Here is a 14,597-nt window from a genome sequence, read left to right as displayed (position 1 = left end):
GTGCGGGTGCCCAGAGCGCCCCCTGGCGCGCAGCCGCGCGGTTGCCATGGGGACGGGCACGGGCTCCGGCGCCCTCAGGGGCGGGCGGGGGCCGGGGGTCGCGGCCCGGCTCGGAGCGGGGGCTGGAGCCTTCCCGGTGGGCTCCTGGCGGGTTCCTGGCTCTGTGTCCCAACTCCTGCACATCTCCGGGGCAGCATGTTAAGCCCCATATGCTCTGTGTGCAGGTGCGGGCAAGGATAGCACCTCGCTCCGCAAGCTTCCCACCATGTATGGGGAGTATGGCTGGTATCTATGGGCAGGTTTGGATAGGCTCAATAGGATTAATTAAGTTGGAAAAGATTTCTGGGATCGTGGAGTCCAACCTAGGACTGAACACCACCTTGTCAACCTGACCAGGGCTCTGGGTGCTACTCCAGTCATCCTTAAACACCTCCAGGGTGATTCCAGCATCTCCCGGGCAGCCCATTCCAATGTACAAACACCGACAGCCCTGTCCCCTCCTGGGCCCTGTCTCCTGCAGCACACTGGCTGAGCAGGATGTGATCCCACCAAGAAGCCTTAGCCCTCACCAGGTGAGGATTTGAGCACCTGCTCTAGTGGAATGTGTGCCTGCCCATGGAAAGGGGGTGGAATGGGGTGAGCTTTTAGGGTCCCTCCCAACCCAAACCAGTCTGTGACTCTGTGGAGGGAGGTTGAAGATGGTTTGTAACACTGGGTTGATCTGCAGTACTTCAGCAGTGCAACGGCTGGGCTGCTGCAGGGTCACTGTCGGCAGCTGCCTGCCCTGGAGAGGGGGATGCTGGCTGCACAGGAAACCTACAGCAGAAATGGTGGAACATGGACTGTATGACAGCTCTGTCCTAGCCCCCAGTGTTATGCAGAGAGACAGAAAATTGAAATTGATCCTCTTCCTCCACAAAGAAAAAGCAGTTATCAGTGGTATCCATATTTATTTATTTTTCCTCTCAGAATATGTGGTGCAGTTGATCCCCAGGAACTTCCAAGGGCAATTAAAGCAAGTCATACTGTGGGAGCATTTGTTATGCTGAATCTTGTATTTTTCTTTCTACCAAGCTGAGTCAGAACAGCTGCTTAGCAAAGGATCTGAAGAGCTTTCAGAAGCAGTTAGAAAGGGAAGCGGGCAAGCCTGAGGCAAGAAAATGTGCCTTTATTCTGAAGACCCTCAAAATGCCTTCAGAGTACTATTTGTTTGTGGAAGAATTTTGCAAGAACCCTGGCATCACTTGGATTATGAAACTGGTAAGTGTGTGCTCTCCCAAGGAAAGTGAGAGATGAATGGATGCCTTCGTTCTTCAGAGGGAGAGGAAAATATGCAGGAAACCCGCAGGAAGAATTGGGCAGAGCAAGGTAACATGGAGCAGTGCTCCTGGCCAGGCTTCTGATCAACATGTACCATCAAAACACTGCTTCTTGTGTAAGAGTTTATTTCAGCTGCCAAAAGTCAGCTCAGTTTATTTGTAGAATCAAAGTTAACTCAGTGGTGAAGGTATAAAGTGCAGAGCTCTGTGTGGAGGAACAGACTGCTCCCAGGGGTTCTGACTGTGGGGTTCTGGCTGAGTTCATGCTCTGAAATCTTTCAGTTCAGCTGCAGGTGTGCAAGAAGGTGGAGGTGTGTGCAGGACAGGTGGCTAACTGGGCTCCAAAGGTGGAGCTGTGAAAACATCTGTTTGGATTTAAGGAAATCCCATTGTGTTAGATGTCAAATCTGGTGTAAACTTACTGGATGGAATTCCATCCTGAGACCGTGAAGAGATTATGGGAGGCTTCATTATCACAGAAGCCCAGAATGGTTTGGTTTGGGTTAGAGGGGATCTTAAAGTTCATCTCATTCTACCCCACTGCCATGGGCAGAGACAACTTCCACTAGACCAGGTTGCTCAAAGCCCCAGCCCAGTCTGGCCTTGAACACTTCCAGGAAGGGATATCCATTACCAGTCTGAAGCACAAGCTGGGGTGGATTTGGTTGGCATGAACTTCTCTCTGCCCTGCTGGGAGAGAAGGGCAACCTTATGCTCTGAGTCATGTTTGTCCCCCCAAACCTGGAGCTGTGCTGAACACCGCAGCTTCCACTTCAGTCACTGATCTGGGGATTAAGGAAAAATTGTGTTTCCCTTAGAAATTCTGTGACAAGATAATGTGACACTGAGAAATGCCTTGCCCGTGCCAGAGGATTCAAGCCATTTAACATTTTAAGTGTTGTGCTGTGGTGCATAATTAAAAACACACCCCTGCGAGTGAGCAGTCCCTCTGTTTTGTGCAGCAGGTCTGGTGAGGAGGCTGGGACAGGAGGATTTGTCTTACCCTTGAGAAGCAACTGGGAGGCAATTATGCAAACTAACTTGTGAATTACAACCAGGAGGATAGCAGCTAGTGATTTGCTAACTCTAAAAATGGGAAGTGTTAATTGGCAACAAAACCGTTATATTAAGCCGTTTTTCTGCCTCACAACCTCAATTAACATGGTAAATAACCAGAACACAGTAAATAAGGATGTATGAAATTATACCAACAACTTGGTATAATCACTGAAATTATACCAACAACTTAAATAGATTGTGGCTGACCTCAAAACTTGCAGGCAAGTAAAAATAAACTCCATGTTACTTCTTCTGTTGGTCTGTGTTCTGAAGCAGCCCCGTGTTGTGACGTCCCGGCTTGCCCATTCCCACACTCAAGAGGCAGCAGTAGGTCAGGATGTGCCCAGTGCCACATCCTGGGGCTGGAGGAAGCTGCACCTGGGCAGCAATGTGGGAGCTGTGCTCCTTGGGTGCCTTATCTGGGCCACTCCTCACCCTCTTATATGCAATGTGCAGTCTAGGCTGATTTCAGGATTTTTCTGCTCATTTTCCGTAGTTCCCCAACACCTTTTTTGTCTTTTCTGTTTAATTAAGTTCTTCTGTAACATACACAAATTTAAAATGGGACTTAAAATTCCCAACAACATATGTTGCGTTACGTGTATTTCTGGAAGCGTGTGACAGAGTTTGTTTATTTGGTGCTGTGAGAGTTCCCCATAGGCTGCCTGCTCTGCCTTTCCTCCAGGAATCCTCCAAACACAAACATGAGGGGGTTTTTGTTGAATCTCCCTGCCCCCATAACCTTAAATAAACATGCTTGCACACGAGCAGCTGATGAATCAGGTTATGCAGGTCTTCTGCAGTGAAATTCTGGAAAACTGCAGGAAATGCTAACATTAAAGCCACTAAGTCTGCTCTCTACAGACTTGCCATCTGTAGGTTGGCAAGTCACAAGGTGGGGGAATGTTCCTGAAAACTGAAATGTAAAATTGATTGAAGAAGGTGAGAATGACTGTCTTTTCTTTGGGAATATCCATCAGGCATTTTGTTCTTTTGCTCTTTTTTCATCCTCTCCTTCTGCCAGCGCTTGGTCTGTTTTCCCATGCTGCCCTCCTGCCATATTCCTTCACCATTCTCCAGGGTAACAATGAAGGTTTCTACAATGGACTTTCCCAAATGGATGGATACTTCCTTTGGGATCTGATTTTTTACAGTTTGTGTGCATATTTATATGTAAACTTCCAATCTGAGGTACATCTAACACTAGGCAGCAATTGGGTTTTATTATCACACACACACATATATCTATTGTACCCATGTTTTACAATGTATTTATACTATACATTCTTTGGGTGATCCTGCACAGGGCCAGGAGCTGGACTTAGATCCTTGTAGGTCCCTTTCAACTCAGGATTTTTTAAGATTCCAGAAGGGTAAGAAAAGGACTGTGCAGTTCTACTGCTTGGTATTAGATGCATCAGATGAACCTTGTCACTTCCAGCTCCTGCAAACACCTACAGGACTCAGCTGGCCTGTCGCTGCTGCTGTCACCCTGTCTCTCTTCAGTCCTTTTTCACTGGAAAACTGGTGTCATCAGATCACTGGAAATGTCAGTCTGACAAATCAGCTCAGAACAAAGCTGAAATGTCACTCCTGGTTTTACTGTTAGTGGTTGAATTTTGGCAGCCTTTCTTCTTCATTGGGTTCACAGAATGTAAGAACAGGGTGATTCACGGGAGAGAACGATTTGATTTTCAACGTGTCACACTTGCTGCTGTATTGAGTTTGATAGCTTTCATTTGATTAACACATCTTCCCAAAAGTTATGCCCCCTCAATTTGATGGTTTAGGAGAGAGAAAAATCCATCAGTTCTCTCTGTGAAAGTTCAGCAGAGTTCACACTCACTCTAAATGATCAAAAGCCTTTCCATTGTACCGGGTGCAGAGTACCCTGCCCTTGGGGGAGGGTGTGCCAAGGTTTGGAGGCATGGTGACGTGAAGATTCCAAGCCCCCTGCCATGGGCAGGGACATCTTCCACTAGAGCAGCTTGCTCCAAACCCCATCCAGCCTGGCCTTGAGTACTTCCAGGGATGGGTGTTACCACCCACCTTTGAGTGGTAACTCAGGTTCTTGTTGATAGATTCCTTGGGGTGAATTAGAGTGAAACAACACGGAATGACCAATGTACATGTATGAGGCAGGTTTGTTTTAAAACAACTTAAGAGAAAAGGAAGCATACAGCTGTTTTGATCTTTTTCTATAAAAATATAAAACAAAGTGAAAACAAAAGAGAAAGGAAAAAAAAAGAAAGAACAGTAAAAGACAGGGGAGAGGGAAAATATCACCACCCAGGTATCCAGTGATGAGATTTGATCAGTGCAGTTTCAATGTCTGTGGTCTGCATGATGGTCACAGTCTTCATCCATTAGGAGGCCACACACAACAAAGATTTCCATGGGTTATATGCATTCAATTTTAGAGGAAAGGCCTTGATACCTCCCTTGGGGGTGGAGTTTACACTGTCACATGAAGCTCCCTTATAGGGAGGGAGGAAATTGGCATGACAAAAAACATTAGCCTACCTCTGCAGGATCTGCTTCTTATCTGCCTTTTCCCTTATCTGATACAATAACACTTTGTCAAGTGGGTTATCTGGGAAACAGCAGATTGCAGGGCTCAACCAATTTATCTAAGCAAACTTTGTTTTTTCCCAAGGAGGTGTTCACAGCTTCTCTGGGCAACTTGTGTTAGTGACTCACCTTAAGGTACAGCACTAGCTCAGGGCAGTTGTTCTTTTCTTTTATTTTGTTGAATACTTCTGATTTTTACTATTTTTGGTCAGATAGCATCATGCAGTGTTGGATTTCAGCTCAGGCAGCTGAAAACTGAGAAAATAGTTAGGGACAGACAGGGAAAATAATTGTTGCTGGGGCACAGAGGACTGTCAGAGTGAGAATTGCATATTTGCTTGTTCAGTGTCTGTTTGTCTTGGATCTTTATCTCAGCCCAGATGTTCCTCTCACAAACGTGGCAGCACAAAAGCCTACACCTGACTGCTCCTGGCCAGGGAGGGGACATGCTGCTTGCAGGCTATTCCCTGCTGCTTGCTGTGGGATCTCTGGCAGGTGCAGTTGAGCTGACCTCACCCTGGCAGCTGCCATGTGTGCTGCAGCCACCTCACTGTGCTGCCTCTTCTCCTGACACACAGCCAGGTGATTTCCTTGGTAGCAGCTTTAGGCATGAGGCTGGGCCAGGCTTCTGCTTTAATGTCACTTTGTGCATCTATAATGTGGATCCTTTTACTTTAAACTCAATAATGTTCTGGTTAGTGCGCTCCTGAGAGGTAGATGTAGCTTAGCCCTTTGCTTCTGAGACCTCAGAGGGACAGCAAGGCTGGCATTGCTGCACACAGCTGTCACTGTTAAGCTGCCTCTCTCAAGAGGTGGCAGCTGAGGGACAGAGAGAGAGAGGATGGAAGGAAAAAAAATAGGTTGTCAGATTCCTCATGAATCTGAGAATGGTGTTTGAGCATAATGGAGGATGGTGTTGAACATCCCATTTTAAGGGCTGCTTCCTTCTATAAATCTCTCTTGTCAGTAGGGAAAGGAGAGTTTTTGCAGTACCCTGATAGCAGAGAGGATATCAATTGCTGCTGGGGAACTTCTGATGAAGACCTGGGGACTGTTTTCTCTTGTAGGTGCATAGCAGTTAACCCTGGAGAAATTAACTGCTGAGTGTGGCTGGTTGCCCCAATCTTCTGGTCTCTGGCCTTTCACTCAGAATTCTTGCTGGGCTGTGGAGGTTATGATTGGAAACAAATCACATGGACTAAATGTGTGGTCATCTGTTGGGAATGACTTTGGGTAATTGTTTGGATGTCTCAGGGCTGCAGGTGTGATCAAACTTGGTGCTTGACTCCCAAGTTTGGGGCTTATTGGAGGTTCTCATTGTGGATATGGACAAGCATTTTTATCCAGTGTTCAGAAGGGGATTAGCAGTGACAAATGCTACTTTGGGCTCCTGGGCTGTGATATCCCATCCCATCAGGATCTGAAACCCTCAACGTGTTCTTAAGCAGACAAGGGATTATAGTGTCAGGTCACCCCTGGTACAGGAGTGTCTCGTGATGCTTTCACACCTTGCAGGTAGGGGTTTGCAGGCTGAGTGAGCTGGTGTGGTGCAGCAAGTGAGATGTACAGCTGTGTGAACTGGTTACATGAAGGGAGCTGCCACCTGGAAGGATATAGCTGCTTTTAATCAGATTAACAGACTTCAGCTGGGTGCAGCACCTTATAACTGTCAGTTCTCTAACCCTGTTGTGAAACCCTGCCAACTTGGCTATTTCTGGAAGATGCTCCCCTCCAAGTAGCAGCAAATCACAAGTATCAGAGCACTTGCCAAAGATGGAGGGTTATGATCATCTCTCCTGTTTATGTGTCCCACAGCAGTGCACCATCAGCACTGATAAATTCCCCCCCAGAGTGGTTTGGCTGCCAGCAATGAACATCACCAGGTCCATGGTGCACTGACTGAGATGCAGGCCAGGAACTGAGGGAACTTAACAACAAAAGCCCCTTTAAAACAGAATTCAACTCTGTTGGTTTTGTTTGTTTTTTAATACAGGTTTTCTCCCTAATTAAGTGAAAAATATTTTTCATGAAATTCAGCTGAAATTCTCCAAAATTTATCTGCTACATTCACAACCCAAGTATTGCAACAGCAGGAACCCGAGAACGCAACTGATTTGTCATTACAAGAGTTGAGAGAAGCAGAAACAGCAAATAGCACTACAAAAATGACAAGCAAAAATATGATTATTATTCTTTCACTCTTAGTCATGTAAAGAGCAAGCAGAGGCATAGGTAAGGCAATTTCCCTTAGTTGTGACTTATGTTGATGGTGCTCTCCCATGCAATGTCTCTAATTTAACTCTTCCTTCTAACAAGATGTGGTCACTGGTATAACTTCTTACAGCACTGTGTCCTGTCAGCTTCAGCCCAGTATTTCACATGGCGCCACTGGGGACAGTTTTATTTCAAATGAACAAATAAATTAAGCTCATTTCTGGTCTGGGATAGCTCTAATGTGCAGAATCTACTATGTTCACAGCCTTAAACAAAATTACTGCTAAGGCAGCCTGCAGGTAAAGGGCCAAAGTAACTTCAGTTAGTCAGGAAAGAAATTAATTGGAATGAAAGTCCTTGATCACATCATCACAGTGCTGCTGGGCTCTTAGAGAGATATCTGAACACTCTGCTGGGAACCTGTTCCCTACAGACACCCACATCTGCAATTAAAAAGGGTTAATGCTCATTCTGTGAATCTTCCTCAGCACTTACTGCTTGAGCATGACTTTTTTTTTCACTTTTCTTTCTGGAAGCCAAAGGGATTTTTTTTTTCTTTAGTATCATCAAGAACAGGAATAGAAACTTTGCAACAAGCTCAGAATGTTCTTTGGCTCAGCACATGGGAAAGAGATTTAGGGTTGGATTTCCTATTGCTTCACACTCCTGCCTGCTAGCAGGGTAATGATTTTGTGGGCAGGCATTTTTCTTAATGAGCCATTGGCAAAACTGCCTGTTTCTCCCTAATTTACTGTTATATCTCCTCAGCTGGGTTCTGGAGGTAAACACTTCACCTTCCCTCACTGCCAGCTGCCAGCAAGACTCTGAACTCGAGTTCATCTTCTGAAAGACTCACTTTGCATTGTGAACAGGGAGAGCAGGAGGGTGAAGATGTTTATCACTTTCTGAGGGGTTTTATTACACTGTTTGGGATGGATGGTCTGGTTTCATGATTTTCTTGGCAACTGATCATAATCCTCTAACCTTCATTGAGATTAAATGACAAATATCCAGAAGCAGAGCAAAGTAAGGAGGCAAGTTGCTCCTTCAGAGTGGGAAAACAAGGCAGCATGGGGCTGCCAAGGGACTGGAGCCCGTGTTGGAGCCAGGACTTGCACAAGAGCTCTCTGTCAGAGGTCCTTGTGCACTGTGCCTCCCACTCGTGCTGCTGCTGGAGCACTCTGTTCCCAGCAGCTGGTCCTGCAGCATTTTGTCATTGACTACACAACCCCAGATATTAATAGCAGAGAGATGTCCCCTGCTTTCAGCTGTTCAGCTGTGTCCCTGTTTGTCTGGGAGCTGACTCCTGCATGCAGCTGGGGTATTGTCATTGCTCAGGTACTTCAGTCCATGAGTTTGATGCCATAAGCTGACAGGGAAGGAGCAGCATGGTGACCTGGTCTGGAATGACAGGCCTGTCAGCAGAGGGGGAGATCTGGGTGTTCTGTGAATAAGAACATTATGACAAGCACACATTTAGATGCAGACTTCATCCAGTGCTAGCAGGTGTCCTGCTGGGTCCTGAAGCCGTTGGCACAGGAGGGGAATGCACATCTTCACTGGGGAACAAGAATGAGTGTGTGAGCTCTTATGGAATTAGGAGACCAAAAGGACCAAATGTTTTCCAAAAATGACTCTCTGCAGTCACTGTGGTGACTGTTTATTGGGCACTTTCCTGAAGCTAGTTGTGTATTTTACTGATGGGAAGCAGTACTTGGATTCTCCATACCTGGAGAAGCTGACACACACTGTTCCTTTTGCCATGCACACCTCAGTGTGTCCAGCATCATCTCTGGCTGTGGATTCTAACTAACACATGAGCAGAGCTTCACCTGAAAGTGAAACATCACCTCACCTCTACAGGCAGGAAGAGGTAGGTGCTGTGTAACTTGCCTGTTAATGCTTTCATTGTGGCTGCTGTGTCCTAGGAAGAAACAAATGAAGCATCTTTTCAGAAATCTGGCTGTACAGCAGAGAGTGTGGTGCTGATCCCAAGCTTGGGGTGGGAGACACCCTCATGGATGAAGTTCACTCTCCCCTTGTGTCAGGCAGCAGCAGCAGCTCCCACTTCTCGCTGGGCACCACTGGCTCAGCACAAGGCACTGGCTCCCTTGCTTCTGAGAGTTTCCCAGTTTGGAAGCTGCAGTGGGCTGGAATGAGGTATTTTAGCTGACACAGGGATGCTTGGCTGCTCAGCTGGCCCTCTGCACTGCAGAGCTTAGTTCTGTTCCATGTAAGAAAGCAAAGGGGCTAAACACATTCTGCACAGCAAAACAAAGCTTTTAGGGCAGGCAAGCACCTGATCCTCCTCCTGCTACTACTATGGAAACATGTCAGAGCAGAAAACCTGTTGCCATGAGACTGTAAAAATAACCCTGCCATCACATTATGGAGACATGGACTGGCTGCACCACATGGCTTATGTAAGAGCAGCTCCTGCACTGGGATGTGGCACTGTGAGCTGCCTCCTGCTCCCAGGAGACAGGCAGGCTTCTGAAAAAGCTGCAGGCAAGACAGTTCGGATAGTAAGTCTGTTATTTTTAGTCTGTGTGTCTGAAATATAAACCTGAAGTGGACAGAGACACATTTAGGGTATGTAGTATGAGCAGGAGAATTTTAAAAGTAGAACCAAGCAATGGCGGTTGGGTTTTTTTGTTTAAAGAAATCACACCTTGGTTTTAGGGGGTCAGATATAGGGTATTTTTTGGAACTCTGTGTAATGTGAAGCGTGTTTAAAACTGGCCAGGGCAGGAGAAGGCCTTGCTGAGTTGGAAGGTGGTCAGGGAGCCAGGGAAATGGTGATGCTGTGTTTGATGTTGTCATGCCTGGGAAAAAGGAAAGAGAGCAAGGGACCAAGCCCAGCTCTGTTGCTCATGCAAAATTTGGCCGAAGAGGTGAGCAACCTCAGGCTGGAGAAAGGACAACAACCATGTTTACAGTTCTGAAACTCCATCCAGAAATATCTCTACAGAAGTTCAAAAAAGTAAGGGCTTGGCTGGACCCAGACACTTTCCTGTATGCAGGAAAAAAAAAAAAAAAACCAAACACTGTAGTCATGTACTAATTATCACTATTGTTTTTTAAATCTTATGCTCTTGACCAAGTTAAGCACTTGGGGGAACACATGGGGGTGGGTGCAGTAAACAGCAAATTTTAAAACCTTTGCAGAAACTACTACTGGTTACATCAATTGTCCTTTTACTACAAGACAAACTCAGGGACCATTCCTGCTCAGCTCTCCTCAGGCTGTTTTTTAAAATATACCCAAGTTTTATCCCTTCATCCAGTCCTGAAAGCCTCATTTCTGTCGTCTCCTGCCTTCCAACAGTGGAACATGTTTTCCCAGCAAGACTAAAAGGATGCTGCCTCCTCCTGCTCCTCCCTACACATCCTTAGAGATTCCTGACGTGCCTCAGATGTAAAGCTTTGCTTTGTTTGAATGCCACAGGCGTGCACAACTCCTCCTCTGTGCTTCAGGCATGTGGAGGATTCCCAACCCCTCCTACTCCTGTTCCCAAAGTGACAAAAGAGCAGCTCTGAAGCCAAACCCCAGAAGAGTTCACATAAACCCCCAACAAGGAATATACACATGGAGTCAAGAATGTCCCACTGCTCTGATTTTAATGATCCCACTTCCACCCCAGCTGTGGGCTTTTGCCCACTGTGTTGAGATCCAGCACAGAGCAGGAAAGGGTTTGTGGTCCAAAGAAACTGCAGAGTTGTAGCTGAGGAGCCAAACAATTCCCACCTCACCTGGGTGGGCTCTGGACACACCAACGTCCTGCAAGTCCCAAGGACTGTGGCTACTGAAACATGAGACCCCAGTGACAGCCAAACACGCTGTGACAATGGCATGGCCACCTCAGCCCTCCAGGATGCGGTTGATGAGCTTCATTTCCTCAGCAGACATGGGATTCAGGTTAAACCCCTTCAACTCAGGTTTACCTGAGAAAAACACATTGAAAACATCAGGATTTTGTCACCAAAGAAGTGAAGCAGCTCGTGGTAAACTCGAGAGGGGCTGTGGGGAGGGCAGGGACAGCCCTGGAAGCTGAAATGGGGTCACCCCAGCACAGAGTCAGAGGGGGTTCAGGGTGCTGGTGGGTGACATCTCCACACAGAGACAGACAAGGCTGCTGGGGCAGGGAGGGAACTGCAAAACCAGTGGAAAAGAGGCTGCAGGAATACAAGGAATCTTCTGATCCACGAGTCTACTCCCAGGCAGGTTCCAGTGGGAGCGTTTACCTTGAGCTTCATAGAGCCGGTTGACCTTCACCCGCAGCTCCTTCCGGAGGTTGTTTATCTCTTCATCCAGCTCTTCCTGGTCTGGGATAAGAGGTGGGAGTGAGGAGGACTGCGGTGGGCTCTGGGATGAAGGCTGAACTCCCCACGGGACACAGCACAGGCACAGGGGGGGTCCCACTCCGCCTCCACCACCCTCGGGGCCAAGCAGCTTCCACATGTGCTTCCCAGGGTACAGCACGGGCCAGAATCAGCCTCTCGAGAGGCTCTGGGCACCTCAAAGCCCATGCCCGGACAGAAATCCGTTAATTGAGCCAACATCTTGTTAATTATGGTGCTTATTAAAACACTAAGAGCTACACGGAACCCTCGCGGTGACCTCACCCTGCCGCAGCATCTCCCGGGTTTTCGCCTTCGGCAGCTCGATGAACATGCCCCCGAAGCAGACCATGGCCTTCTCTGGGGGAGAGAGGGAACGGAGGGGGAACGGAGGGGAACGGAAAGGAACCGGCTGTCAGCGGAGCCGCTCCGCGACCCGCGGCCACGAGGTCACGGTGGGCGCTGCCAGCCCGGCCTCACCGTCGGGCTCCGGGTCCTTCTGCAGCGCCCGCAGGGCCTCGCGGTTGCGGTTCCGCTTCACGTCCAGGTCCACGATCTGCAACGGGAGCGAGAGAGGCAGGAGCGGCCGGGACTCGGGGCTACCGACGGCGGGACAGAGCGGGGCGGAGGAGGCCCGCCGGAGCTGGGTCGTACCTGCTGCCGTGCCGCCAGCACGTCCTCGGCCAGCTCCTCCACCTCGGCCAGGTAGCGCAGAACGAAGGCCGGGTCCCGGGCCATGGCGGAGCCGAAGGGGGCCTCCACCGGGCCCGCTCCAGGTCCGCCGCCGTTCGGCTCCGGGCCGCAGCCGCAGCCGCGCAGGCGGGTTCCGCGGCGGGAGGGGCCGGGTTCAGCGCGCCCTCTCGCGGCCACCGCCGGGAGCACCGCCCGGTTTGGGCGCCCTGGGGTGGCGGTGGCTCCGGGGCGGCGGGGACCGGGCGGGGCTGCGAGCGCGGCGGGGACCGAGCGGGGCTGCGAACACGCGTGCCCGGGGGCGTCAGAGCGGCCGTGAGCCCTGGCCGTGGGCTGGGACGGACGTGCCCGCCACCAGCGTGGGATCTCGTCCGTAGTGCGGACTAACGATCCCGGGGTTGGCTACGGGCTGCCTCTGCTCCCGGGACTCCACGCCCGGCAGAAGGATGGAGGGTGCGGTGTGGCCGTGTGGCGCTGAGCCCCAGAGTGGGGGTCCTGGCCCCGCAGCCGGCCCCCAACACACCCCGCTCTCCACAGCCCTGAGGGACAGCGGCGGAGAGCCCTGCCTTGCCTGGTCCCCTTGTGCGTGAATTATTTATCACTTTTCACAGCCTGTCCCCTCTCCCTAGCACCACCGTCTGTCTCCTCTTCCTCGCTGCTTCCCAGCACGGTACCGCTGTTGGCAGCTGGGCCCTTGAAGCATCAGGTGACCTCTCTGTCATCCCAGAAAGCAATAAAAGGCACTCAAAGCGCGGGGCGATTAGCTCAGGTTTCCTTTCGTGCAGCTGGTGGCTCATCTGTAGCTCAGCGTCCAGGACCTGCCATCCCCAGGGACTGGAGCCAACTGTGGTCCCTCAGCCAGCCCCGGTAACCCCCAGCCTGTGTCAGGCAGGGGCTGGTCCCAGGAAGGCTCTGGCAGGGGACCATATCCATCTGCTGCCCTGAACGACCCTGCCTGCAGGAAGGGAAAGATATTGCTCCTTAAAAAGCTTTTTATCCCTTTCTTTCTACCCCATCCAGCCATGAGCAAGAGGAGCTGGAAAAATGGGGTGTGGGAGATGCAGAGAGACTCAGCACCGATGATGAGGACTGTCAGATCCTCACTGTGTGCACTCTGCAATAGGAAATGGAGGTAACAGGGGACACGGGTTCTCATGTCCCATGTCCCTGCTCTGGACAGAGCCCTGAAACAGCATCTCAAGGTTCTGAATGGAATGGGGAGAGGAGGAGCCCCAGCACTTGGAAGCCCTGGCACATGCACTTCATGGAACTCATTTGACAAGGAGCTCCCCAAAGGTGGTGACCCCAGTGCTGTGGCCCCTCTGGGCTGCCAGAGATGAGGACCACAGGGGACAGGGATAGAGGGAGCGAGGCAGCAGCTGGCTGGTGGTCACCACACTTCTGTGGGCAGATAATCCCTTAAGGGAGATTACCCAGATCGGAAGATTACTGGCTCTAATCCCATAAGGTCATTTGTTTCAGTTAGCTGAGATCTCTGTCTGTGGCAGCATCAAATGAAGTACTGCAGCTTCAGGGAGCCAGTGCTGGGGCACACACAATCACTCTAGGCTGGGAATGGTCCACTCAGGTTAGATTCCTTCCTGACATCAGCCAGAAAATGTACTAGGATGGGAGCTGGAAACCAGTTCTGGGAAATGCTCATTTGTCAGTGGGAGCAGCTGGCTGGAGATATGAAAAAGCAGGAAGGAAGTAGGGCGGGAGGGAGGGCTTTCAGAGTCTGGTCAGGAGAAATGGGGATGGGGATGAGGATGGGAACAGGGATGAAATGAGATGTGGCATGGGAACAGGGATGGGAGCAGGCTGACTGTGTCCTGGCAGCAGTTGAGGGAAGCAGTGACTCTGGGGTTGCCAATGACAGTGCAGTGAAGCCAGGGTTTTGCCAGGACTGTTGGGCTGCATGGAAGGGCGGGGGCTGCTCTCCCTGGGAAGGTGGGGCCCAGCTCAGCACAGGGATGGGGGAAGCTGCAGCTGAGAGATCACCAAGCCATGGCATCTGGAAAACATTCTCAGGGCAGTGAGAAGTGGCTGGTGCTGCACTCTGCAGCCTGTGCCCAGCCAAGCTCTCAGCCAGCCACAAATCATCATGGATTTCTCCTCCTGGAGCCAGCACCAGGGGCAGACATTCTGCTTGGAAGCTGGACTGAGACTGGCACCAGAGGTCCATTTGGACCAGTTACCCTGGGAATTGGGCAGTCAGAGGAAGCAGCCGCCCTCCTGCTGCCGGGAGCTGCTTTGCTTTGCTGTGTGTTTTGTGGAAAGAGCAGGTTTGGTTTCATCATGTTCCTTTTTCTTCCTTGCAGCCCTTTTCTGTATGCAGCCAGAAACCCTCCCTGCCTGCTGGCAGCTGCACAGGAAGCTTCAGGGATGTTTATAAGGTTTTTT

General features: G+C 50.0%; 1 protein-coding gene across 1 annotated transcript; it reads right to left on the bottom strand.

Moving 5' to 3' along the window:
* Positions 1–10,765: 10,765 nt before the first annotated feature.
* PDRG1 (p53 and DNA damage regulated 1) lies at positions 10,766–12,327 on the bottom strand. Its single transcript, XM_009093035.4, has 5 exons — positions 12,159–12,327; positions 11,985–12,060; positions 11,790–11,864; positions 11,409–11,489; positions 10,766–11,108 (listed from the first exon to the last, which is right to left on the bottom strand). The coding sequence occupies exons 1-5, from the start codon at positions 12,240–12,242 to the stop codon at positions 11,026–11,028; spliced, it is 399 nt and encodes a 132-aa protein (XP_009091283.2). The 5' UTR covers positions 12,243–12,327; the 3' UTR covers positions 10,766–11,025.
* Between the last annotated feature and the right edge of the window lie 2,270 nt (positions 12,328–14,597).

Source organism: Serinus canaria, chromosome 20 (assembly GCF_022539315.1).
Source record: "Serinus canaria isolate serCan28SL12 chromosome 20, serCan2020, whole genome shotgun sequence".
NCBI classification, from domain to species: Eukaryota; Metazoa; Chordata; class Aves; order Passeriformes; family Fringillidae; genus Serinus; species Serinus canaria.
This window is presented reverse-complemented; position numbering and strand designations above follow the sequence as displayed.

Excerpts from the sequence above, each read along its gene's own strand:
- PDRG1 (XM_009093035.4), bottom strand. The coding sequence starts at position 12,242 with ATGGCCCGGGACCCGGCCTTCGTTCTGCGCTACCTGGCCGAGGTGGAG. Across the intron at positions 12,061-12,158 it reads TGCTGGCGGCACGGCAGCAG|ATCGTGGACCTGGACGTGAA; the intron begins GTACGACCCAGC and ends CTCCCGTTGCAG. Across the intron at positions 11,490-11,789 it reads CCGGGAGATGCTGCGGCAGG|ACCAGGAAGAGCTGGATGAA; the intron begins GTGAGGTCACCG and ends CTCTTATCCCAG.